The sequence below is a fragment of the Uloborus diversus genome, chromosome 7 (assembly GCF_026930045.1).
Source record: "Uloborus diversus isolate 005 chromosome 7, Udiv.v.3.1, whole genome shotgun sequence".
NCBI classification, from domain to species: Eukaryota; Metazoa; Arthropoda; class Arachnida; order Araneae; family Uloboridae; genus Uloborus; species Uloborus diversus.
Window position 1 is genome coordinate 149806013 of NC_072737.1, and position 24992 is coordinate 149831004.

A 24992-nucleotide genomic window follows, 5' to 3' on the forward strand; every position below is an offset into this window, starting at 1 on the left:
CATCAGAATTAAAAGAATCTGCAACATGGTTACAGTATTCAACCAAGAAATTAATCTACTTAAAAAAATAAACTACTTGAAAACCATTTCCCAAATAATCTAGCAAATAATATTTTCTCTAGTATTGCCTTTAACCAACACTTCGCTTCACTGCAAAGGTCTTACTTGTCATATGTATGATTTTTTCTAGAGTAAACCAAATGTTTGGACTCCAGTTTATGATGTTTCTATGAATTAAGTTTTTTGGTCGACCTGGAATGTCTTTGGAAGTTTTTATTTATTTAGTTTTTAACTTATTGGATTGATTTTGATTTTATTTTTATTGACTGGCACGGAAATGGCCCCGATGGACGTGGATTTTACTTTTACACCCGGACACATAGGTAAGAATTTTGATTTTTGCTGGCGGTACGATGGAGGGACATTATTGATAGCCTTGGCTTCTAATGTCCAAGACGAAACCCCAGTGCTTAGTTTTAGGTCTTAGTTCCAAAAATCTGCATTCATTTTTCACATGTGGTGCTTTTGCCCAATGTAATCCTGAATGTTGATTTTTTCGGAATTGGACATCCTATTCTTAGTTTCAGTATTAAAATTTTTGGACTTTTGACCATAGGATGAAGTTTCCACTGCTGAAGAGTACTGGTTTCATCTCTGTCATTTATCTGTCTTGTATCCTTGTCTGTTTACTGTTCTCTTGATGTTTATATATATATATATATATATATATATATATATATATATATATATATATATATATATATATATATATATATATAGCTGAAGCTTTAATGTTGAAAAATGGTACATATTTTAATAGATTACAGTTACAGAACAGAAAGTCAATATTTTTCAGTCAACTAATAAATTTGCTTATGCTTTTTAAAACACATGTTCATAATTATAAATGACGAACTTGTCACATTATTAAAATACGTTAAACAAAACATAAAACGTAAGAAAGGAATTTTTTGTTATGCGATTGGCACTTAGATAGACATACACAATTTGCATTCAAACTTTCATTTTGGTTTCAAAAACAAAGATGTATTTATAAGCCTGCTTAGGAGAGGATGTATGTCAAGCAGCGGCGTAGCAGGGGGGGGGGGGGGACATCCTCTGGAGTCATTGGTTTTAACATAATTGTAAATTCTAATACAGTAGTTTATGCATATGAAAGAGCTATTTTGATTTTTAAAAACCCTTCAAAAGGTGCTTTTGATCAAAAAAAAAAAAAAAAAAAAAAAGCCCTCCTTGCATCCTTGCTTAACATAATGTACCTTATGATGACACAGTTAGAGTAACACTTAAAATTTTTCAAAAGTTGTTTATATTTTTTTGTATTACAGTAAAGTCTCAAAAATCCAAGCTAACTGGTGCTCACCCTACCTCGGATCACTGAAAACTCGGACTATCCAGAAAATTCTCAGCGATTTAAATTTGCCACCATTCTAATGCCATAAAGTTGTGCACCTCATACTTTTCCTGTCAAGTGGAAAGGATGCATTATCTGCACAAAAAAATTTGTCACTTAAAATTTCAACATAAATTTAAATTTTGTTTGCCTTTAAACGAAATCTTATTAGATTTTGTTTCATGATGTCTTTTCATATGTTTGTGTTATCACTTGAATGCAGTCTAAAAGTACTATTTTGATTATCTCTAAACCCATTTTTATAAGTTTTTCCGTGACATCTGTATGAGTGTGCGAAACCTCACATAACGCAAAAACAATTAGTCATAGAAGGTTAAAATTTCGCATACACAACTCATACGACGTCTAGTCACATTCAAGAAATTACACTTCTCTTGTAGATGGCTATTGGATATTTCAAAAAGGCTGTTTACTCGTTCTTTGTTGCAAAACAATGATAATTTTCAGTCCTTTTTTTGTATTACGTTACTATCTCCACAGCAAAAAAAAAAAAAAAAAAAAGAACCTTTAAATATGAATAAAGCATCTCAAATTAAATGGAGCCTTGGACTTTTGAGACTCAGATTTCGAGATTCTTAGATTTTTTGAGACTCTACTGTATACATTATTTTATCTTAAAGATAAGTAGTATTTGAGGTTTTTAAAGTACATTAAACTAAAAACATACTTCAGAAAAAACATTTGAAGCTTAGTTAACCCTTAAGGATTTAGAGTTTTCAAAATCAACTTGAGGAATGAAATTTATAACAAGCAGTAACTAATCAATCAACCCCAAGTCATTTATTCTGCCCTCCTAATTATGCTTAGTCAGGCACATTCAAATACAAAATTTTAAGCTTGATACCTTACGTAAAAACAGTGCTGTACAATTAGGAAGATATTTCCAAAAGTTTTACTTTATAAAGCAAATAGAGAACTGTCCGCGTCATCTTTATCCATTTGCCTCCTATTATTTATTGCACTTGCTTGATTTGAGGCTGCTGTTGCACCCGGAACAGTCGGTAGATTTGATAATCTGTCAGAAAGAGTTGATCTATCGCCAACGAATCTTGAAAAATCTAAAAGAAAAATATATATACTGAATTAAATTTGCATCAGTTTCATATTTTATGTATATGTTACCGTTAAAGTATGAAATCTGTTATTTTATAGAATGCCTAGTTATTTAATGGAATAACTGATCGTGTCTGTTAAAGTGTAAAACTCTCTTATATTTCATGGTTTAACTAGTTATTTTATAGAATAACGATCTGCAGCCCGTTAAAGTGTAAAATAATCTTATATCATATACCTTGCTCAACAAATACATTTACCATACATACAGTGGATTGAAGGTTCACCCCTATTGCATTTATGAACTATTCCAGGCCAACTTGTTTAGCGTGTTGGCTCCAGTTTTTGTTTAGAAAAAATGCTCTTTGTAATTCCAAGTGTCATTTTAGTAATCTTTATTGTAGCAAATGATTTATGGTACGTTTTCATAAATAGCATTTATACGCTGCACAAATTAGATCAATTGTTTCTTTTTCATTTTAGTTGTTTATCATTAGTTTATTTATAGAATACCTAGTTATTTCATTTTAGATAAATTGTTTATTTTACACTTTTACTGTCTCTCATTGGTTAATTTATAGTATACCTAGTTATTTCATAGAATAACTACTTAAAGTGTCAAATTAATAACATATTACACACTTTAACGGACACAATCAGTTATTTCATGGAATAACTAGGTATTCTATAAAATAACTACATTATATACTTTAATGGTAACATATATAAAAATACTTTTTGAAATTTAGAACATTTATATGTTGTTCTAAATTATCAAATATATGTGCATGTGCCTACACACCATCACAATGGAACATATATAACCTCAGTGGTGCACACAGGAATTTTTCAAAGGGAGGGGAGTAGGATTGAAGGTTTACCATTCTCATTTTGTACTCCAACACATATTCAACCACGTTTTTATTATTTTATCGATTGTCAGAAACACAAAAAAATATTTTCAGAAAATTGCTGAATTATTACTTGGCATTAAAACAAATTTATTAATAACAAATAATTAAAATACCAGAAAGCACAAGAGTGAATATACTTACTTTTCTCATAATTAAAAGTAAAAACAGCGAAGCAAAATCATCATAATAGAACAATTTATATGTTCTATTATGAATTGCTATGAACGATGCTTATACAGTTCAATATTGCAGAGAAAGAAAGAGAGAAAATAAATTTTATTTTTTCATTTGCTCAATCTGAAATTACTGTTACTTTCGCTTGGTATTTTATGTACTGCATACAAAGGATTATAATCAATCAAAAAAACTCAAGGGCAATGGGAGGGGTCCAGACCCCCTGCCCCCCCCCCTCCTTGTGTGCGCCACTGCATAACCTAATCGGAAGTTTTACAAAATGTATTTAGAACGATGTGTTGACATTGTAACAAATACCAAAGGCATTTAGTTTTTTTTAAATATTGAATATCAAACAATTTGTACTAGAATTTTAAATATTTTGATGTTGAAGTAAAACAGTTTAATTATAATAATAACTACTTTATTTTATCAATGAAAAATGGGCCAGATATAATTTAGTAAAAATATCTTACCATTATTGGGCTGACTATCATTTGATGTTGCATTACTTGCAGCCTAAAAAACCATAATTGAAAAAAATCAAAATTTCAAGTTTTATGCTAAAATTGCTCTTACATAAAATAAATATTTAAATTACAAAAATGTGCATTTAAATGAACATTAAAAAATCTTTGGCAAGCAGTAGTATTAATTTGACTAAGGAAAAAAATCAAAATTAAATTTCAAAAATCAGAAATGACTTTTTTGAAAAGTCTGAATACAGTTCATAACAACTAAACTTTTAGTAACAGCTTTTTGAAACTTTATTTCTAAGTAGAGATGTAAAATTTCCTGAAATTTCAAAGTGGTGGAAAAAAAAATTTCACATTTTTGCTGGAAAAAATTGGATTTTTTTTCAAATAAAACTAGCTTTTTTAAATGGTTATTTTTTAAAAACATATAGAGTGTTAAAAATTAAAAAATCCATGCAATCCATTTTTCCCTTTCTTGAAAAAGATATATATAAAACATTTACTATTTAAAAAGTTAACTTTTCAGTTTCACGACTTAGTTTTTTTTCAGCACCGAAAATTAAACAAAGTGGTTTAGGTTAAGTTATCTCTCATCCATTAATTTCCGATAGGGTGTGATTTTCGTAAGTTGTTAAATCATTTTTTCTTTTCTTTCTTTTTTTCTTTTTTTTTTGAGTCATTTAGATTTTTTTCTTCTTTTTCATTATAAATTGAAATTTTTAAACAGAAAGTTGATTTTCTGTTTCAGTTTATTACATGCATTTATACATGTGCAATAAATACACACATTAAGTGGCCAGATATTTAGTATTTCCCCTATTAAATGTAATATACTTCTGTCCTGCATTTAAATTGAGTTTCAATGAGAAAAGTAGCACACAATACTTGATGTGCAGAGAAATTGAGTCATTTTATAGCTTCTGCTATATTAGAATTAGTGTTTCTATGTGCGCTGCTAAAATATATATTAAAAAAGAGGGGTTAGAATGTAGATATAAATTTCTAAATTCACTATTTTATGCTAAAAATGATAAAAATTTGCCAGATGGAACCCCCCCCCCTTTTCCCCATAAATCAGATTTTCTTTCCTTAAACAGTTTTGAATTTTGTTGAATTTAATAGTGGATATCTCAAATAAATGAAATGATTTAAAAGTCAATATACTCACGCTATTGCTAATGCCTGTGGAATAACTACAATAGACCCTTGTTTTACACAGGTTTATTAAACATGGTTTTGATTATATGCGGTTTAAGATTTGACACCTTTATTTTATTTTACACGGATGCAAACCGGCAATGCAATTCGGTTTTGGGCAATGCAAACAGATAAAAACTTTCCCCTATTTCAAAATCCAAACTCCTAAAAATTGCAGCTTACGCGTAATCAACCGCATTTTGGCGTGCTAATAATCAAGCTTGGGCCACTGGAGACATTTTATGCAATTGGTTAAAGAGCTCTTTCCAGAAGTAAAGTTGTTAAACCCACACAGTTCAGAACTCACTGGAAGAAGAGCTTTTAGGAGTGACAAAGGAGGCTAAAACCAACGAGGATACCAACATCGTCGACGCACTACTAAAAACATTCACATTGAAAATTTTGAGCTATTCCTAGACAATAGAAATGATCTTTCAATTTGTTGGTGAAGGAAGGTTCTATCATGGAAATGACACAAGTGATCATGGATGCCTTAATGCTCTGCAAAGAATTACAGAGAAAAATTCTTAATGACTGCCAAAAGACTATCATAGCCAGTTCCTCCTTATAAACAGAAGACGAAATTAATTTATGTTTTCTTTATACATGTTGTGCATAAAAGTCGATATAAGTACACATTAAACTTATTATGCAATTAGTCATCACTAGAATGAAGTATTTTGTTATCTACGGAACCAAACCCCAATTTAAACACTAGTATTAGGTCTCAATTTATGCAGCATTTCTGTGGAATGTAACCCCTGTGTAAAACGAGGGTCTACTGTATTGCAAATGACCACTAGCGCAGGCAGAAAAACCTTCTGGAGGGGGTTTTTTGATCAAAAATACCTTCTGAAGGGGTTTTTTTAGGTCAAAAATACTCTTTTAAGGGTGTTTCATTATTAAAACAGTCCTTTCATATGTTTGAACTATTGTATTGGAATACCCATTTATGTTAAAATTAATGCTTCTGGAGGGTGTTTTAACCCCTTAAACCCCCGCTTTGCTGCGCCACTGCAAATGACCACAAATCAGGTTATGAATATTATATCAGGTTATGAGAGTGAAATTATATGGTTAAAGCTAACAAGGTTTTACTGCATACATTCCTACCTAGCAGTTTTCGACGTTTGAAAAAAGAAATCAATGCAGTTCTAGAATTAAAACAATTGGAAATAAAATAATGTTTGTTTTGAATTTGCGACGCACAATTTAACAAATTTTATAAAGAATTACAAATACCAAAGTAGCATTCAGCAACATCGTCTTGGCTCAAATGGGCATGTCCTAGTCAATTTATCAGTGCCTAATGAAGAACAAAAGCCCACTAAAAACTTATTCACCCCATTGCAAGTAACTGCTAGCTTAAGTAATCCAATCCTAGTAATCTAATTCAGTAATCTAATAGGCCCACAACCCTATTGAATTAGTAATTTTTTGCAAGTTTCAAAATTAGTTTCGGATTTGAAAAGTTTAAAAGAATGACCCCTGGTGTTGCCATCTGTACAGAAGTTAGGCCCATCAGTTTCTTCTACTGTAATAAAGTTAAAAAATAAAATAACGTCCCTTCTGTTTCTCATTTACTTGAGATTATTAATTAAGCTAAGCATTATAAGTGGAATCAATCTAAGCAAAGCAAAGAACTTATGATTTTAATGTTCTCATTATTCAAAAATTAAAAAAAAAAAAAGCAAATTCATCACTATAAGAAGCACAAAGTCATAGAAGAAGTTTTATTTTGATTTGTAACTACAAAAAAAAAAAAGATGCTAACTATTTTTTATTTACAGTCACTAGTCTGCTTCTATAGGTTCGCAAATAGGCATATAATAAAATCTAGTTCTCTTGCTCCCTCCTCCCCCATTCCATTTATAACTTTCTCAGGTGTGATGGTGACGTTGCGTGAATTTAGCAATGCAAAACCATTTAAATGTTCATTATGAATGGTACAGTTTAAGAATGTTTTTAGCCATCTCAAAGTCAAGAAAGTGCTATATATTATGGGAAGAGTGTACAAAATTTTTAAAAGTCACTCAACTTTATGATACAATTCATCGTTACAGGACAATTAATTTTCAAATGCAGATGGTGAGGAATCATTTTACTGTCAAAGTTTTAGCTGGATATCTTTTTCTTTACTAATAATAACGCTAAAAGTAGGGATTTCTGTCTGTCTGGAAGTCTATGATGCGCATAGCTCCTATACCATTCAGCCGATTTTCATGAAATTTGGCACAAAGTTAGTTTGTAGCATGAGGGTGTGCACCTCAAAGCGATTTTTCGAAAATTTGATTTTGTTTTTTTTTTCTATTCCAATTTTAAGAAAATTTTACCGAGCAAATTATCACAACGTGGAATAGTAAATTACGAAATTATCATAACGTGGAACCGTAACATAGGCGAGCCATTTAACACAGCAAATTGGAGAGAAATTCATCATCCATTATTGTAAATATACAGGCGAACCAAATGACTTTTTAATTTTCTACTACGGGCAAAGCCGTGCGGGTGCCACTAGTAAAACATAAAATCACTTTTGATTTTGTCTGTTAACAAAATACGGAGGAAAGATAATCAGTTGGCACTTGGGTAGAGTTACTTGTTAATTTCCTTTCCTATTCCAATATAAAGCAATTTGCCAAAAACAACAAAATAAGCTTAAAATAAAGCAACTTAATTAAAAGATGATTAAAAAAGAACTAACCGCATTCAGATTTCCTTTGTTGACTGTAAAAGAAGCAAGACCTCCTTCTATTTGGTCTAGGTTTGTGTTATCTGAGTAACTGCTGCCTCTGAAGTGAAAAATAGATTTTTTAAATAAAATAAGTGCAAGTATATATATCAAATCATCCAAAGTTTTGCATTTGGATGAGCAAAAACTGCCAAATAATTAGTAATAAATTTCTTACCATTTCTACCATACCTTATGGGATCACAAAATAAAAAAAAGTAACATCTATTTTTTTTTTCAACGATATGGTATTTCAATTGATATGGTACATCAGGGGTCATAGCGCATTTTAACGGTCGAAAGTAGGAAAAGTAGGATATTTTTTCGAAAAAGTAGGAAACGTAGGATAATTTTACAAAAAAGTAGGGAAATATAGGACCAGTATTTTAATGCAAAAATAGGAAATTTTTTAAACAATTAAAAGGTAATAGAACAATATTTTTCATGAAAATAATCCTTTCATATTTTTAATTCTCCAGTACATATCTTGCATGAAAAATGTATAAATAAATGAACAAACAAAGTAAAAAACATCATTATATTTAAATGGAGTACTGTACGCATTTTTTTTAGGTTGACTCAATTTCTTAAGCGAGGTATTAGAAATTACATGTCTTTGGACATTTTCTTTTTTCAAAGTTCAGATGAAATATCATTCATAAGCATGAAATCAAAAGACATGCACAATACTGATGTAGAAGCAATATTTGATGGTCAACTCCAAAAACTTCAAATTATAAGTAAAAGTTACAACTTTTTAGAGCTGTTGGTGTATAAAGCTTTGCAATTTTAATTTTATTATTATTTTTTTATTCTAATCAAATATCATTCAAGCATGGAATCAAAAGACATGCACAATACTTATGTTGAAACAAGTGATCGTCTTAAATTAAAATAAAAAAAAAAAAAAAAAAAAAACGACCGAGTTGCAATTGTAGAATCAAGAAGGAAAATTGAAAATCCTTTTAAAAGCCTTATGCTATTAAAAATCAATTACAAGTATTTTATTTGTTAACACATAGAAACTGGCAACAGATAAAAATTTTAAATCATTGTTAGCCAACAATGAATTTGGTTACCAATTGCTTGAATAAAGGATTAGCCATTTTTAAAATCTGATTTAAAAAAGAGTTATAACTCGAATTCTATATAACATAGAAGTTCCAAACACGATCTATCAGATGCAGAGAAAAAAAAAACTTTTTCTTTTGGTACTAAATTTTGAAATTTTAAATGTGTTTCCACGGCAAAAAATCTTTAAGAGATTTTTAATTAGTATCTTCGTTAATTAATGTCATCGGAAGAAGCAACCTAGCTAAGAACACTCTCGATCAACTCTCCTTTTGAACAGTTTTCTTTAAAATCAAAATTGGTCCATCTGTTTAGGCGCTAGAGTGCCACAGACAGACTACACATACACGTAGATACCTGCTTTGATGCTCAGTTTTCTGTTGTTCACCAGGAGTTGCGATGACATAGATAGATAGTCATGCAACAACTTGATATACAGTATATAATCCTGATTTAACGATCACCAAATGACTGGAAAAAGTTGTCGTTAAATCAAGGATATTGTTAAATCGAGGAGCATAGACATTCAATTCAGTCAGCTCCAGACCAGTGAAATGCATCATTAAATCGAGTAAATCGTTACATCGACGTTATACTGACAAAGATACAAAACTCTTTGAGTAAATGAAATTACAAGAATTTACTCATCATCAAATTGATCATCAAGAAATTAGGTACAAATATGAGTATTAAAAATTCTAAAATTAATTCATAAAACCTTCATGACTTTCAAAAAATTAAACCAAAAAAAAAAAAAAAAAAAAACTGGTTTAAACTTGGGGGGGGGGGGGGGGGGGGGGGGGGGGGGAACAAGTTTTTTGGTTTAAACAAAAAACAGGTTTTATTCCTGACCCTGCTACAAACATAATTTAATTATTTTAAACAACTTGGTAATTTTCAATAGAATGTAAAAAATAGCTAATGTGACAAAAATATCTAACTTTCATTTGAGAAAAATAGTACATAAAATAATTATAATAAAAAAATCCATGCAGAACAAAACTCTAAGTAACAATAAATGATTAACTTACCTTGTTTTACTGGATTCAAAAGAAGTGTTTCTTGACTGGGCAAACATATCAAATTCATCTGTAACAGAATTATTTTTTGTTTCTTCTTTTTTAGTGAAATCTCCATTAGCTGTATCCACTGGCTGTAATTCTGTAAAAATGATTTTCTTTTTACTATAGCAACAAAACCTTAACTATGAATATATATAATAAACTATTATATATTTTTCTTAGTTGTACCCTATATTATTAAACGTTATACGCCAAGCAGATAAATTCTGTAATACAATCCTGAATGATGAACATACAGATATAAGACCTTTTAAGGCAAAAAAAAAAAAAAAAAAAAAAAAAAGTAAATAAAAAATACATAAGAAATGCTGAGTTTCTGTGAAAGAAAGCTTTTCCAATTTAAAAGATATTCTGTAATATAATCCTGAATAATGAACATAGATGCAAGAATTTTTGAGGCAAAAAAAGTATCATCTACAAATACCTAAGAAAATTACTGAATTTCTGTGGAAGAGATTTATTCTACAACAGGAAAAAATATTCATTAAACATCTACTTCTTTCAGTAGTTCCTAAATTTTTAACAAAAGTTAAAATTTTTTTTCTAGTGAACCACGCATTAAAATTCTTAAAATTATTATCATAAAATATGAGTATATGTCGTCTGCATGCTGATTAATGTTAGTTAGAGTGGAAGTTAAATTTTCATTAGTACTACATATTTGCATGTGTGTATGTGAAATGCTCCACACAAAGCTGAATAAAATTTCAGCTAATTGTCAATCATTAATTAGCATTTGAAAATAACTGACTGAAGGATAATAATCAGTCCTGATAAATAAAATTTAAACTCAGTCTTTACATTTTATTAATGGAATTTATTTAAAATTTACATAAAATCTGGAAAATTAAAGTTTAGGTGTTTTGTATTTTCAAATTCATTTTTTTTAAACATTTAATTATTAACTGAAAAATATATATATAGTTTCTTGTTTAAAACTATGCTAAGTTTCAAGAACGTAACTTACTTAGATTAGATAACTGAGAAGAAGCTTGATCTAACTCTTCATTTGATTCACCAAAATCAATTAAAGGTTTATCTATTGGATTCTGAAAATGTAAAGAAGCAATAAGGTGATGTTAGCATATTCACTTATATATATATATATATATATATATATATATATATATATATATATATATATATATATATAAGCGTAAAATTACTTGAAATATAAATGAAAAAGCTTGTTTTTCAGCCACACGCACACACATAAAACCATATCCATTTACACCAAATATTCAAGAAAGTTTTGACAGTTAAGACAGCCTGACAAACTAAAGGTTTTTGTAGGAATTAATTAGAAACCTAAAATTGTAGATATCAGTACTTAAAAAAACTTGAACACTTTCATTTCACAGTAGATTTATTACGGTAGAAGTTTTGATGATGACATGTACATCAGCGGCGTACTTAGCATAGGTGACACCAGGGGCAGTAATTTGTAGTTTCACCCCCCTCCTACATATGTAAAATCAAAATAAAAGAAAAAAAGGTTATAATATTCTATGTAAACATGAACTTTGTGTGGTGACCGGAGCAGAATTAGTCCCAACGTAGTCCATGAGTGTCGTAAGAGACGACTAAAATGGATACCAAATCTCAGGTGTGAGTCACCGTGCTGATGGATGGATGACATCTGGGTTGTATGATGTGTAAATGGTCCCTTTGAGGAACCAGGCGAAAACTTGTTGTAATTTGCCTTGTATTCCTACAGGGTGGTTCTGCGGGTGTTGACCTTTTTCCTTTCACCACCTCCCAGTTCCCAGCTCCTCTGGAGCTGGTTACTGGTTTGATGGAGAGAACCAGCAACCTTGCTGCTGGAGGAGGTGAGGGTGCGGGTCTTCAGCTAACTGATTGAGGGGGGGGGGGTGCATATCTGCAGCCAACTGACTCTGCAGTAGGGAGGCAGGGAGTACTCATTTATGCATAAAACTGCAACAGACACTGGTGCAGGCAGGAGAGGAAGAGGCTGGTATTGAAGGCAAAATCCACTGGGCCAACCATTCCTGAGAAGGTAGGAGAAACAAACGTCTTCAGTCGTCAAGAGGTTTCAATACCTTCCCCTCATTAACTGCTGTATCCTAACAAAGAACGAGTCAGTCACAGTCCTAACTATGCTCAAGCAGTAAGTATGTTTAAGATGGCTGTTGTGTGAGAGAAACCATCCCGTCGGAGAGGTCATCTCGCAATGACATTGAACACATTCAGCTTGTCATTCTGAGGAGGACAAACCTGATTCTCTCTGGTGATCACATGCCAAAAACACAAAAGGTTTCTTAACAAAACTAGTATTGGGAAGGCTTCTGGTCTTTTTACTGGTATTTACACCTTAAAGCGACACCGTGCTATAATGACTGAGCATCAGTAATGATCCAATTAGCACAGGTTACCTCTTTTAATGAGGAAACTATTTCTCACACCTTGTGTGACTGCAAAGTGTTTTCTGCCTATAGGTTTGAACACTTTGTTCATCATTTGCTTGAACTGTGAGAGATTCATGATATTCCTATTGAGTGTTTGCTGAATTTTAATTCAGGTCTGTTTTAAGACTTCTATTTGGGGACTAGTACAATAGACCTTTGGTCGCAGTGCTTGGTTCGGTTGAACCCCCCCCCCCCCCCTTTCTTTCATTTCATTCATTCCATTCATGTAAACATAAAATTCATACAATTTTCAGAAAGAACTGCGTTTGTGTTACAACAAAACTTTAAATAACATAATGTACAACAGACAAATGAAAACTATGAATGATTTTTATATATCTTGCCCAAGATACATATGTGCAGAGCCATCGCAAGCTCATAAAAGTAGGGAGTGAATAAAATTGATGGCCTCTTAATTATTTAAAACATATCTCAAACACAGGGAAAGATAATGGGGAATTTTTCGGTATAAAAGGAAATCACTACTAGGTCTAAGTACTGACAATATGAACTTAATCCTGAGTATAGTATTCACTCCATGATGTGAGGTGGAAATAAAAGAGGTCAAAAATGTTCAAACTTGTAGTCTTAAAAATGCATTTTAGCTTCATTTTTTTCAAAACTTGCAATTCCACAAAGGTGCCACCCCCCAGACAGGTGACACCTGGGGAGGACTGCCCCGCACGCCCCTTCATGGCAAAGCCACTGTGTACATATAAATGCTTGCATCTACACAGTATACAGCCAAATTGCGATAATTTGAAGCTTTATAACTGAATACACCTTTATCTCAAAGTTTTCATTGGGTCCATTCTGCAGTCCAATAACCAACCACAGAAAAACAAGAGTATTAAATTACAGAGGATTCCTGGACTCAGAGTCATATTTAGAAATAAACAAATAGACTTCCTTGCACAAAAAGGTGCAACACTATTACAACCAACAAACACAATAATGTCAATACCAAAATATTGACATTATGGTGTTCTTTGTCAAATGTGTCACTGTCAAAAGCTGCAGTTATATGGTAAGTGAAGCATGAAATCTATGGGGCTGCAATTGAGACCAATATGAAGTTGGCAAAAACTTGTGTTTTATTTTTCAACTGTCAGAGATAAAAAAGGTTATCATTGCAAAAGATGGGTGCTGCTGGATTTCCAAACCTTTTTCGCACAATACCATGTTTCGGATGCTAAACTTAGTTGCAGAGTAAAATTGTATGTGTGTTCCTTGTTCAGGCTTCTGTTAGTTATATATTGTTTCATTTTGTTTTCAATTCTGTCTACTATTTTTATAATAGTAAAATAGTTCTCTTATAGGTGACATATTTTTTGTGCACTTTATTAGCTATCTTGATTTATGAGTTTTACCATCTTATTCTTAAAGTAGGTTTTGGTATATGGGTGGGAATCTGAAGAAACTAAAGTTTGAGCTATATTAAGTCATGTTTGAAATTGTATACATGTTAGAGCTTGAATTTTGAATGTTTCCAGTTACAGTTGAACAAAAAAGAAAAACTATTTGTGGGGGAAAAAATAAGTAAGATTGTTTCAAAAACCATTTAATTAAAGGTTGAGTCAAGTGAATTTTTATTAATGAATTTCTAATAAATGAAACATACCTCATCAGTTGGTTTTTGAGCTGGTACTTCTAAGGATGCTAACAGAGTTGAGCGTTTCTTTTCATATCTATCATACCTCAGGAACAGATTATTCAGTTCGTCATTAATTCGAAGCAAATCATCTTTGGAAATGAGCAAATAAATGCAACATATAAATACTAAACCAAACTAGAAGTAACATATTATTTCTGTTTTACTTAGTAAGATTTTGAACAATGAAAATGTTATAGAAAATCTTAAATAAAACAGATAAAAAAGGAAATTATTGCTTACTTATTTAAATTTTTGTTCAACAAAATTTAAAAAGGTGCATATTGAATAAAAATGACTTAAATTTTGCTTCAATTAAATTGCTGCTCCATTTACACTTTAAGTGACAAAAACATTGTTAATACAAGTCTTCAGTTCTTTTAGGAGCATTACGTAAAAAGGTTAAAGGTTAATTACATTCTAAAAAAAATACAGTCGACTCTTGGTTACTTGAAGCCTTATAACTCGAATATTCCTTTATCTAAAAGTTTTCATTTGGTCCCAAGATAACTCAGTGTTTTCAATACAAAGTTGTCTCGATATCTCGAATGTACTCCCTTTAAGTCGAAGTTGGAGGAGTCAAAACGGAAGAGTTTCATTTTCATTTTATGCATAAAAATGCAGCCAAAATAAGAAAAAAGTTCCCCTCTCCTTTTTTGCTTACTAGTCTGTGTGAGGGGATAATTTATTTATAATAGAGCTTTTTAATGCACACAGTGTTGCAAGATTAGGTGAGAAGTAGCCGATCAGTCTACTTTTCCCATGGCAACTAACTAACATTTTATTGCTATCTTTGTGAGACTTAAAATTTTGGCAAAAATTTAAAAAAAGTAAGCTTTATTTTTTTAGTGACTCAAATAATCTGCTGTTAAGACAAAAAGGCATTTTAAAGCAATATGAACTGAAATTAAAAGAAAAGAAATTTGATCTACGACATGGAAACTTAATAACATTAAAAAAATGTAAGCAGTCAAAAATAACGTTTCCTATATTGAAATATCTAAATGAAATTTATTTTCTAAAGATATTTACACCAAATACTAATAATTAATTATGTTCAAATTTTAAGTATTATAGTCTTCCAATTATGCACTATTCATGAAAAAGAAAATAAAAATTATTCTTCAGAAAGGCTGGGAAAGAAACTTCCAATAACTTGAACTACCGATCATTCGAATGTTTTCGCCGATCCCTTAGGACTTTGAATAAATGAGAGTTGACTTTGATTTAACGTTAGCAGCATGCACTTAAATTGTAATTGAGGCTCTAAGTATGTGCTTTAAGGTTTACTCAAGAAAAACAATGGGGGGGGGGATGAAATAAGCATTGTATAGCTGCAGGGAGCAAATGCACCCAAAATATGAGGAAAAATTCATTTAGAAAAAATGCAGATGCTATAATCTATAACGGAAAAATTTTAAAGGGGAAAAATTATAAGCCAAAAACAACCAAACCTTATTTTCATTTTTATAAGCTTCTCGCACTCCTGAGCATTAGATAACAGGATCTTAATAAACTGTAGATCATTATTTATCCTTACTGCTTTTTTATTTATCATCTAGCCTACATTTTATTTAAAAAATGGCTAATGACAAGACAAAAGCTGCAATATAGTCTTCTATGTATGCAACAGAAAATCCTTTAAACGATGTTATATTGGTGTCTATTTCTTAGATTAGCTTTACTCAACCTTATTTTTCCTGAAGTAGTTGCACATGACAATTGTTTCACATGGGATATGGCGTAAAAATCAATATGTGTTTGCTCCATTCCTTTATGCAAATGAGACATTTTTACATATATATTTGCACTTAATTCCCGGAATTTTAAAATTTGGCCTTTAATTGTTACATATTTGAATATGAGGAAGCATTTTGTAACATAATATGATGCATCAACTTTCTAAAAAAAATTTTACATGATAAATAATGATTTGTTCGATCCATAAATCACTATCTTTTAAATACAAGATGAATTTTTAGAAAGTTGATACTTCGTACTAAGATACGCTATGGTTCCTTATATTTGATTATTTGAGAGTTAAAAAACAAAGTTTGAAATTCTGAGAATCAAGTGAAAATATATGTGCAAAAGTGTCACACCTGTGCAAATAGATCGAGCATGTTACTAACAGGGCTGTAATTGGGAAAAAATATTTGAAACAATTAATCTTGAAGTTTGGAAGAATGCACTAAAGGAAAAGGTGGTTTGAAACTAATTTGCATTGTTTTTACAATAAAAAACCAAATATTTTAGAGCAAAGCATCACCCCCCCTCACACACACGTAAGTTCAAGTTTTGGCAAAACCTTCTTTCATAAAAATATTCCTTCATAAAGTGTCTATAAGCAACAAACAGCTCTTTTCCTATAGGGTTATGCCAAAATAATCTGCAAATGTTTAAAAAAAGGGGGAGGGGGAGTGAATTTCCACGATGTATCAGCACAGTAAGAAGTTTAAATCACTGCTTGCCTAGTTTTTAAACTGCTTTTACTGGACTGTAAAAGCAGCCCCATAAACTGCTGGGTCATTCATATAAGGTCAGGGCAGGCGCTGATTCTCACGACTCCCCCCCCCCCCTCCCCTCACATGACAAAATAATGCCTGTATGTTCATTTTAAGAACTATACTTCAAAAACCAAAAACTTTGTTCCAACCCCTTATCTGAACCCGGAAATTGTATCCCCCCCCCGGTTTTGGATAGTAAGCCCTGTCAAAACCAGGGATTAGAGATTGCAAGTTGATTGTGGCTGCCTTAGACAAAACAAAGATAGCAAATAATATTTATAGTCCGTAAGAAAACTTTTAATACATACTTGTAACTTCTTCGACACCTATTTTGTCAATTAGATCAACAATCCTGTTTTGCATAGCATAACAAGTTTTTTGTAACTCCTACAAAGGAAAAAAATAAATAAATAAGGACAAATAGTTCAATTACCTGAATGTTACATAATATGAATTTTATATTGATGGAGGTAGAATTTTTTACATATCAAACTTTAAGTTCAATAAGATACTCTAACTTGTGAATGGCATTCAACTGACAACAGTAAGTTAGGCACAAAATAAATGTAATAACAGACAATTTAATATCAAAAAAATATTAAAAAGTGAGTTATTGACAATGTATGTTTTGAAGCTAAATTATCAAAACTTCAAATTTCAAAAAAAGTTGCATTACCAGTAGAAGCAAAATGCTACTTCATGACAAAACAAGTTCAGAGCAAAAATGTAAAATTTTCATTTTTTAAACAATTTGCTAAAAAGTAACGTCAAAAGTGAAATTAGTTTATAATTGACATGAAATCAGAGCAAAACCAAAATGAAAACACGTGAAATGAAATGCATATATACAAGCCAAGTAAGTTTGAAGTTTGCTATTAAATTTGATTCAAATACATGAGTAAAGAGTTAAAATCAACTTCTGAAGATTGTATGGTTCTGCCAAAAGCATTGATTATGAGCCGATCGGTCCCTATTTTTCATTTAAAAGCTTTAAATTATGAAAAAAAGATGAAAGATTGTTTCAAAATTTATTTTGTCAAAAAATGCTGTTTTGTTTGTAGTGGAAAAACTATAGATTTTCTCAGTGGCGGCTCGTGCCTTGAAAAAGTGAGGGGACCGGATCATTTGTGCACTCGCCTCCCCCCCCCGGTTTTTCATCTTTTTTAAAAATAATTTTTTAATATTTAAACTTAAATGATTATTTGTGTTAAATATATAAAATTAAATTAGTTTTAAACACAGGAGAAGCTACAAAACATTCAAACTACTAAGTAAATCCTGAAAGATATGATGATTTATCATGAGAAGAATGGAGTTTATTTAATCATGAAAAAAAAAAAAGATATCATGTATCATGTTTATGCGCATGATTGCCAGCAAGGTGGTGCAGCAGCGTATAATCCGCACCTCATTAATTTTACGCTTTTTCAACAGATAATTCATGGATTATATGCAGAAAAAAACATTACAATCCATTTTTTTTAATTTCAAGCACATACGCACAAAAAAGGGGGGGGGGGGGACAAGAGAAAGTTATAAATTATTGTTTGAAAAAGTGAGGGGGCCCGGGCCCCCTTCCACGAGCCGCCACTAGATTTCCTAACTTCACAACTTATTGTTCACTTCTGAAAAGTTGTGTGATTTATAAGTCGGTGGTTAAAAGGCATTCTCTACTATAAAGCACTGAAGAACTTACTTGCAACAAGTCTAAATCTTGTGGATGCTCTTTGCCCGGTGTAAGTTCTGTAAGCATTTCCCCAAAAACTTTCATGTTTCCTTGAACAATGTCTAGTTCACTACGTAACTTAGCTAGTTGATCAGAATTTAAACTGATGGGACCAGTAGCTTGGCGAGGCAAAACATCTGGCATAGGATTTGAATGAACTTGTTGTGACTGATGCTGAAAAGATACGGAAGGTGAAACATTTTAGTAGAAATTTATAATGCTAAAGCACAGTTTAATCAATTTTCGTATTTTAAAAACATTATATAAGAAAAAAAGCAAGCAAAAATAAATAACCATAAAAAATAGCCTTATTATGAAATTAAATAATAATTTCAAATATGTTGTATAAAAATTATGTTCTGAAGGACTTTTTAAGTTGAAAATAAGCTTTTACAATTAACTGCACAACTAATCGAAAAAGTGATTTTTTTTATGGTAATAAATTAATTCTACCAGATCAAATCTACTATATTAAAATCGGACTTTTCAAAGAAGAAAGGGCAACACCAACTGTATCGGTTTGGGGTCAAAATGTCGCCACCGAAATGTCGCGGCCAAAATGTCGCCGGTCCAAAATGTCGCCGGGCCGAAATGTCGCTTGCCCAAAATGTCGCCGGTCCAAAATGTCGCCGGCCGAAATGTCGCCGGTCCAAAATGTCGCCGGCCCAAAATGTCGCCGGGCCGAAATGTCGCTGGGCCGAAATGTCGCTGGGCCAAAATGTCGCAGGGCCAAAATGTCGCCTGTCCAAAATGTCGCGGCCCAAAATGTCGCCTGTCCAAAATGTCGTAGAACCGAAATTCGCTCATTCAGTTGGTAAGAAAAATGCAAATGTACAAAAATGCTGTTTAGCACCAAATTTGCAGAATAAATGATTACTGCCTTTAATGAATGTCTTCGTTAGAAATGGGACTGAACTAACTGAGTTTCTTGATGAATTCTAAAAAGATTATTCCGTTTTGATTCGCAACTCTCGGCTGTTTTTCAGCAAACAAATAGAATACAAGCGTTACGTTATCTTATTTCTTGTGACTCGCTATCTACCAACTCTGTAAAACGTTCTGACGGCGTTCAGTTCTGACGTTCGATAAATTTTTTAAAACTTTTCTTCAAGAATAGTGTGCGTTTGTATGTGACCGATTTTTTGGGGCCATTCTACGTCAAAACCTGTGGTAAGAATTCGAACGATACCCGCAAGTACCCATATATGATTTAGGGCTGCGTGGTTTTTTTGCGTCAATTCGTTCAAAATAGTGGAGTAACTGAACGTTTTCATCGATATGCGTGACTGTCATTGCTCAAAAAATGATGAACGGAATCAAATGAAATGTTAGGAAGCAGCAGGGGGACAGATTTTGGGGCCAATAACACCAGAGGGTGGAGCAATCGAATGTTTTTTTTCCTTTCTTTTTTTTTTAATCTGTGACTGATATATCTCAAAAAGTAATACAGTAGACCCTCGTTTTCAGCAGGTTTATTTTACGCGGTTTCGATTATACGCGGTTGAAGATTTGACACCTTTATTTTATTTACGCAGATGAGTTTCGGTTTTACGCTGATGCGGCAATGCAAACAGGTAACATTTTCCTCTCTTTCAAAACCCAAGCTCCTATAGATTGCAGATTACTCGTAACTAACTGCATTTTGGCGTCCTAATAATCGAACTTGGGTCCTTGGAGACATTTTATGCGATTGGTTCCAGAGCTTTTTCCATTATAGAAGTAAAGTGATTAAACTCACACAGTTCAGAACTCACTGGAAGAAGAGCTTTTAGGAGTGACAAAGGAGGTCAAAACCAACGAGGATACCGACTCCGGTGACACACAACCAAAAACGCTCACATTGAAAATTTTGAACCATTCGTAGACAATAGAAATAATCTTTTTTCTGATTTGTTAGTAAAGGAAGATTTTATCAAGGAAATGACGCAAGTGGTCATGGATGCGTTAATGCTCAGCAAAGAATTAGAGGAAAAATTCTTAATGACTACCAAAAGACTATCATAACCTTTTGTAAACAGAACACGAAATTAATTTATGTTTTCTTTATGCATGTCGTGCATAAAAGTCGATATAAGTACACTCTAAACTTATACAATTAGTTATCACTAGAATGAAGTATTTTGTTATCTACGGAACCAAACCCCTATTTTAACACTAGTATAAGGTCTCAATTTACAGCTCTTCTTCATAAACAGAACACGAAATTAGTTTGTTTTCTTTATGCATATTATGCATAAAAATCGATATAAGTACACATTAAACTTTTCATACAATTAGTCATCACTAGAATGAAGTATTTTTTTATCTACGGAACCTAATCCCTATTTTGAACCCATTCCCTATTTTTGATATTAGGTCTCAATTTACGCGGTTTCGATTTACGCAGCATTTCCGTGGAACATAACACCCGCGTAAAACGAGGGTCTACTGTACAAGGGTTAAGACAAAATTTGAGCTACAGGTATATCTTAAAGGGCGAGTTGCTCATTTATTTTTGACTTCAGTCATCCCAAAAGAATGGATCACCGAATATTTTTAATCGTTTTATGTGACTGCTATATCTCAAGAAGTAATGCGAGGATTCATACAAAAATGTAGTATGCAAGTGAAATTAAACGAAAACAAGCCTTATTTTCGTTCTAAGTTGAGTTTCGTAATCGTTTACGTGAGTCAGTGTAATTAAATAAACAATGAAAAATATACTGAATTTAAATATGAGAGGTTGAGCAAGATATCAATAAAATCTAAATTAGCCGTGTATTCCTCTCATTTTTGTAGCACTTTAACTAGCGTGGGTGTTAAATAAAAACTGAGTTTGCATTCTTATACAATTTGCGTAGTAAAAATTCAATAATTAAAACAGCATTTTTTTCTGAGAGGGAAAAACTTATTTGTTTATTATTATTATTATCAGTATTCTTTTCTTTCTGAATTACCAAGCTATATTGAGCTAGAACTATTACTTTTTGAAACTCATTTTAAAAATAAGTCTAGGTCAAAATTGATCTGAATAATCTCATTGATATCAGTTATTTCACCCTACATTGTGAAATTTTTTCTTTTCTATTTAAAATTGGAAAATGTGATTCAGCTGACAAGCGCTACTTCGCAAGCATGAAAGTATCCTCTTGAAAACCTCTAATAAAATAGCTGTTCTGAAATTGTCCCCCTTGATGTTCTATCGAATATATAAATTTCATGAATGTTGAGAATTGAAAATATTTGTCATCGCGTAGAGTCGTTTTTCAAAAATATGAGTGAAAGACACCTGTTTTAGCAATTACGGGTTTCATTGATTTCAAAAGATTTGACGGTGATGATTTCGACGTAATTTCAGAATTTTACTCATAAGACAGAGTTTCCATGGCAATAATCTGTCATCTCTGTTAAACATTTGTTTTGCTGTCCCAAAATCCCGGTCGCAAAGGACATACAAATGTCCTCTCAGAGGAAGGTCTCGAGCAGTCTTGTTAAACTTCTTCAGTTTCATTTCCAGAAAAAGTCTCAGAACAGTTTTGATCTTACTTTAACCAACGTATATCTCACTGAAAGAGTACAGTTTTTTTTTTTTTTACAGTTCTTAGGGTGATGTTAAAAAATCTATGAGAAAATTAAATTTCATTAAGATACCTTTCTACTTGATTTCCACCCTGGCCCGTGATTTCGAATTTTTCTAGTGAAAGGGGAGAGGGAGGATAACGGGCATATAACCAATGCAAATTTTATAGGATTGCTATAAAAAGCACTTCCACTTGTATATATAAAAAAAAAATTCAAAGTCGGGGGCCATTCCGCCTGATCCCCTAAATTACTGACTTGTCGCTAAGGTAATAATATGCTAGAGTGAAGGAGTTATTTGTTTTTACTTCATTACGCCAAAAAATACAAACCGCCTATTCTCTTGCCATATTCACATAGCGCCTCACTATTCTTTCATTCGCCTTTAGAACAGTTTAGTTTTACTTCCATACCAATTTTTTGTCTGAATCCTTGCGTTACATCTTGATCCTTTGCTTTACATCTTGAGTATTATTATTAATCAGATTAAACGAGAAAGAGAAATCCGTTGCAGCAGCCTTTCGCATGTTTACGTTCTTAATAGTATACAGAAAAACGTATGTTTTTCTGAAAACTACTAATTTTCTGGAATTAATCTGATGCTTACGAATTAAGACAGGAGAAAACGTTTGGAATTTTTGAAGGAACTTACTTTGAAAGGCAATTAATATTCTTTCGCAACTTTTATGCTGAAAAGCATCGACGTACATTTAAATTTTTCGTACCAATTGAACTAGCGAATTTTGGGCCGGCGACATTTTGGACCGGCGACATTTTGGACTGGCGACATTTTGGACTGGCGACATTTTGGGCCGGCGACATTTTGGGCCGGCGACATTGTGGACTGGCGACATTTTGGACTGGCGACATTTTGGACTGGCGACATTTTGGGCCGGCGACATTTTGGGCCGGCGACATTTTGGGACGGCGACATTTTGGACCGGCGACATTTTGGACTGGCGACATTTTGGACTGGCGACATTTTGGGACGGCGACATTTTGGCCGCGACATTTTGGCCCGCGACATTTTGGCCGCGACATTTTGGGCGTATACCACTGTATCTATGGATGTATGTCTTCCTAACTTCTTAAAAAAGGTAGTGATTTGAGGTTCGAACTAGATACGAAAAAAATCCTAATTTTTGGGCCTCATGTTTGACTAATTTGAATCTGCACAACTTTAATTAGCAGAGATATTAATTAAGATAAAAGATTCTGGGTCCCGGTTTATTCTTCTCTGCTTGAGGAAAACCATTTTTCTGAAGAGGTTGCGGAATTTCTCTCCCCAGTTCTTTTTTTTTAAGGCTGTTGCAGTACAGGTACTGCAAACATGCTTAAAATCCGGAAAGTGAATTACAAAAGGCCTGTTGTTTTCTCCTATGATTTTTTTATTATTTTCTTATGAGGGAATACAATTTAAAGTGCCTTTTTTGATGCTATGATTTTTTCGCCTGTTCCTTTGAATGAATAATTTATATCTCAAAAATGGCAATTAAATTTCCTTCACTAATATAAGTTGACTATTAATCACAGAAATCATTATTATTATTATTTGTCAGTAAGCCTGAAGAAAGCCATTAAAGTAATTAGTATAAAGTAACAATTATGAAGTTAGTCAAAAACACACATAATTAACTTTGCCTTAAAAAAAATATGTGCATCTTACTTGCATTGCTTGCATAATTTGATCTGGTGGATGAGATGCGGGAGATGTACTAAGAGGAACACTCTGTACAAAAATGAGAACATAAATAATTATTAAAGAATCAACATTATAAACTACATAAATTTAATTCACTATAAAATAATAATTAAATCTTACACGTTGAGGTGTATGTATTGGAGCCATTGTATCCAAATCTGTCATTGGAAACTCAATTCCTTTTTGCTTCAAGTCATGATAAACTTGAACAACGCCTTGCATTTCTGGGTTATTTTGAAAAGCGTCAGCCCAACTCTGTAGAAGACAAAAGCATTTACAAATCACATTTTAAATGCAATAATAAATACAGCAACCCCTTGTTACATTGTGCCTCGTTACATCACTCATCTGGAAATACAGTGAAACCTGATACCAGACGACAACCTGTGGTGCAGTACTTTAGTGGTCAACTAAGACAGATGGACAAATTACAAAGGGTTTTTTACGAGACTTTCAGCCAAATTTGGTGCATATTGGTGGTCAAAACAGACAGAGGATCAACTTATAAGGGTGCTATACTTTACAGGTTTTTCTGTACTGCCCCTTTATAACAGGATCCCCAAAATAAAACCTTGCTTTACTTTGGGAAGAAATAAAAAGTAAAACCACAAAAATAAAGAACATTTTTTTTTTTTTAAATAAATGAACAAAACTGATATGTTTCATTCATTTAAATTTGCTGCACTTTAAGTTATAACTTCCTTTTACCAAAAGACAGTTGAAATATTTAAAATTAATTTTGCTATTTTAAAAGAATAATTGAATTGATTATTTCAGAAAGGGCATAAGCTTTTCAGTAGTCAATAAAAAGTAATTATTTCATTCAAAAGTGAACTAAATTCTACAAAACTTTTTATGACTAATCTAGCCACAAGAGGGATCATTACCTCACCTTAAATTGGGTTCTATTTCGTCACTGAAATTAGTTATAAATTGTTTTTTAATTTTGACTTATGCCCTTTCTGCAATAAATATCCTGAAAGACTAGTTTACAGTGATGAAAATGTAAACCAAGTGAAACAGATTTGTTTCAAACTGATTTATGACAGTAAAAAATAATATAACAAAGTGACAAAAATAATCAGTGAAGTCTGTATTTATAAATTTATTATCTTAAGAAATTGCATTGTGTATTTTCCTCTTTCTCTCATCTTGATTTCGTGAAATAATAAAGTCTGGCGTAAAAAAAATACAAAAACTAACAAACTGAGATAAAAAGCAAAAGTTTTACATGTGTATAAAAATATAATCATATTTATATTAATCAAATACATCCTCAATGAAATTCT

At 32.0% G+C, this 24992-nt stretch overlaps 1 protein-coding gene across 1 annotated transcript in view; it reads right to left on the bottom strand.

The window, feature by feature from the left end:
• Positions 1–1301: 1301 nt before the first annotated feature.
• Positions 1302–24992, bottom strand: part of LOC129227026 (TOM1-like protein 2) — a 37291-nt gene continuing 13600 nt past the window's right edge. Inside the window, 10 exon segments of the mRNA XM_054861661.1 lie at positions 1302–2493; positions 4053–4095; positions 7954–8041; positions 10083–10212; positions 11101–11182; positions 14181–14302; positions 17026–17104; positions 18414–18617; positions 23668–23730; positions 23824–23958. Of these exon segments, the coding sequence (XP_054717636.1) occupies positions 2333–2493; positions 4053–4095; positions 7954–8041; positions 10083–10212; positions 11101–11182; positions 14181–14302; positions 17026–17104; positions 18414–18617; positions 23668–23730; positions 23824–23958 (1107 nt within the window). The 3' untranslated portion in view covers positions 1302–2332.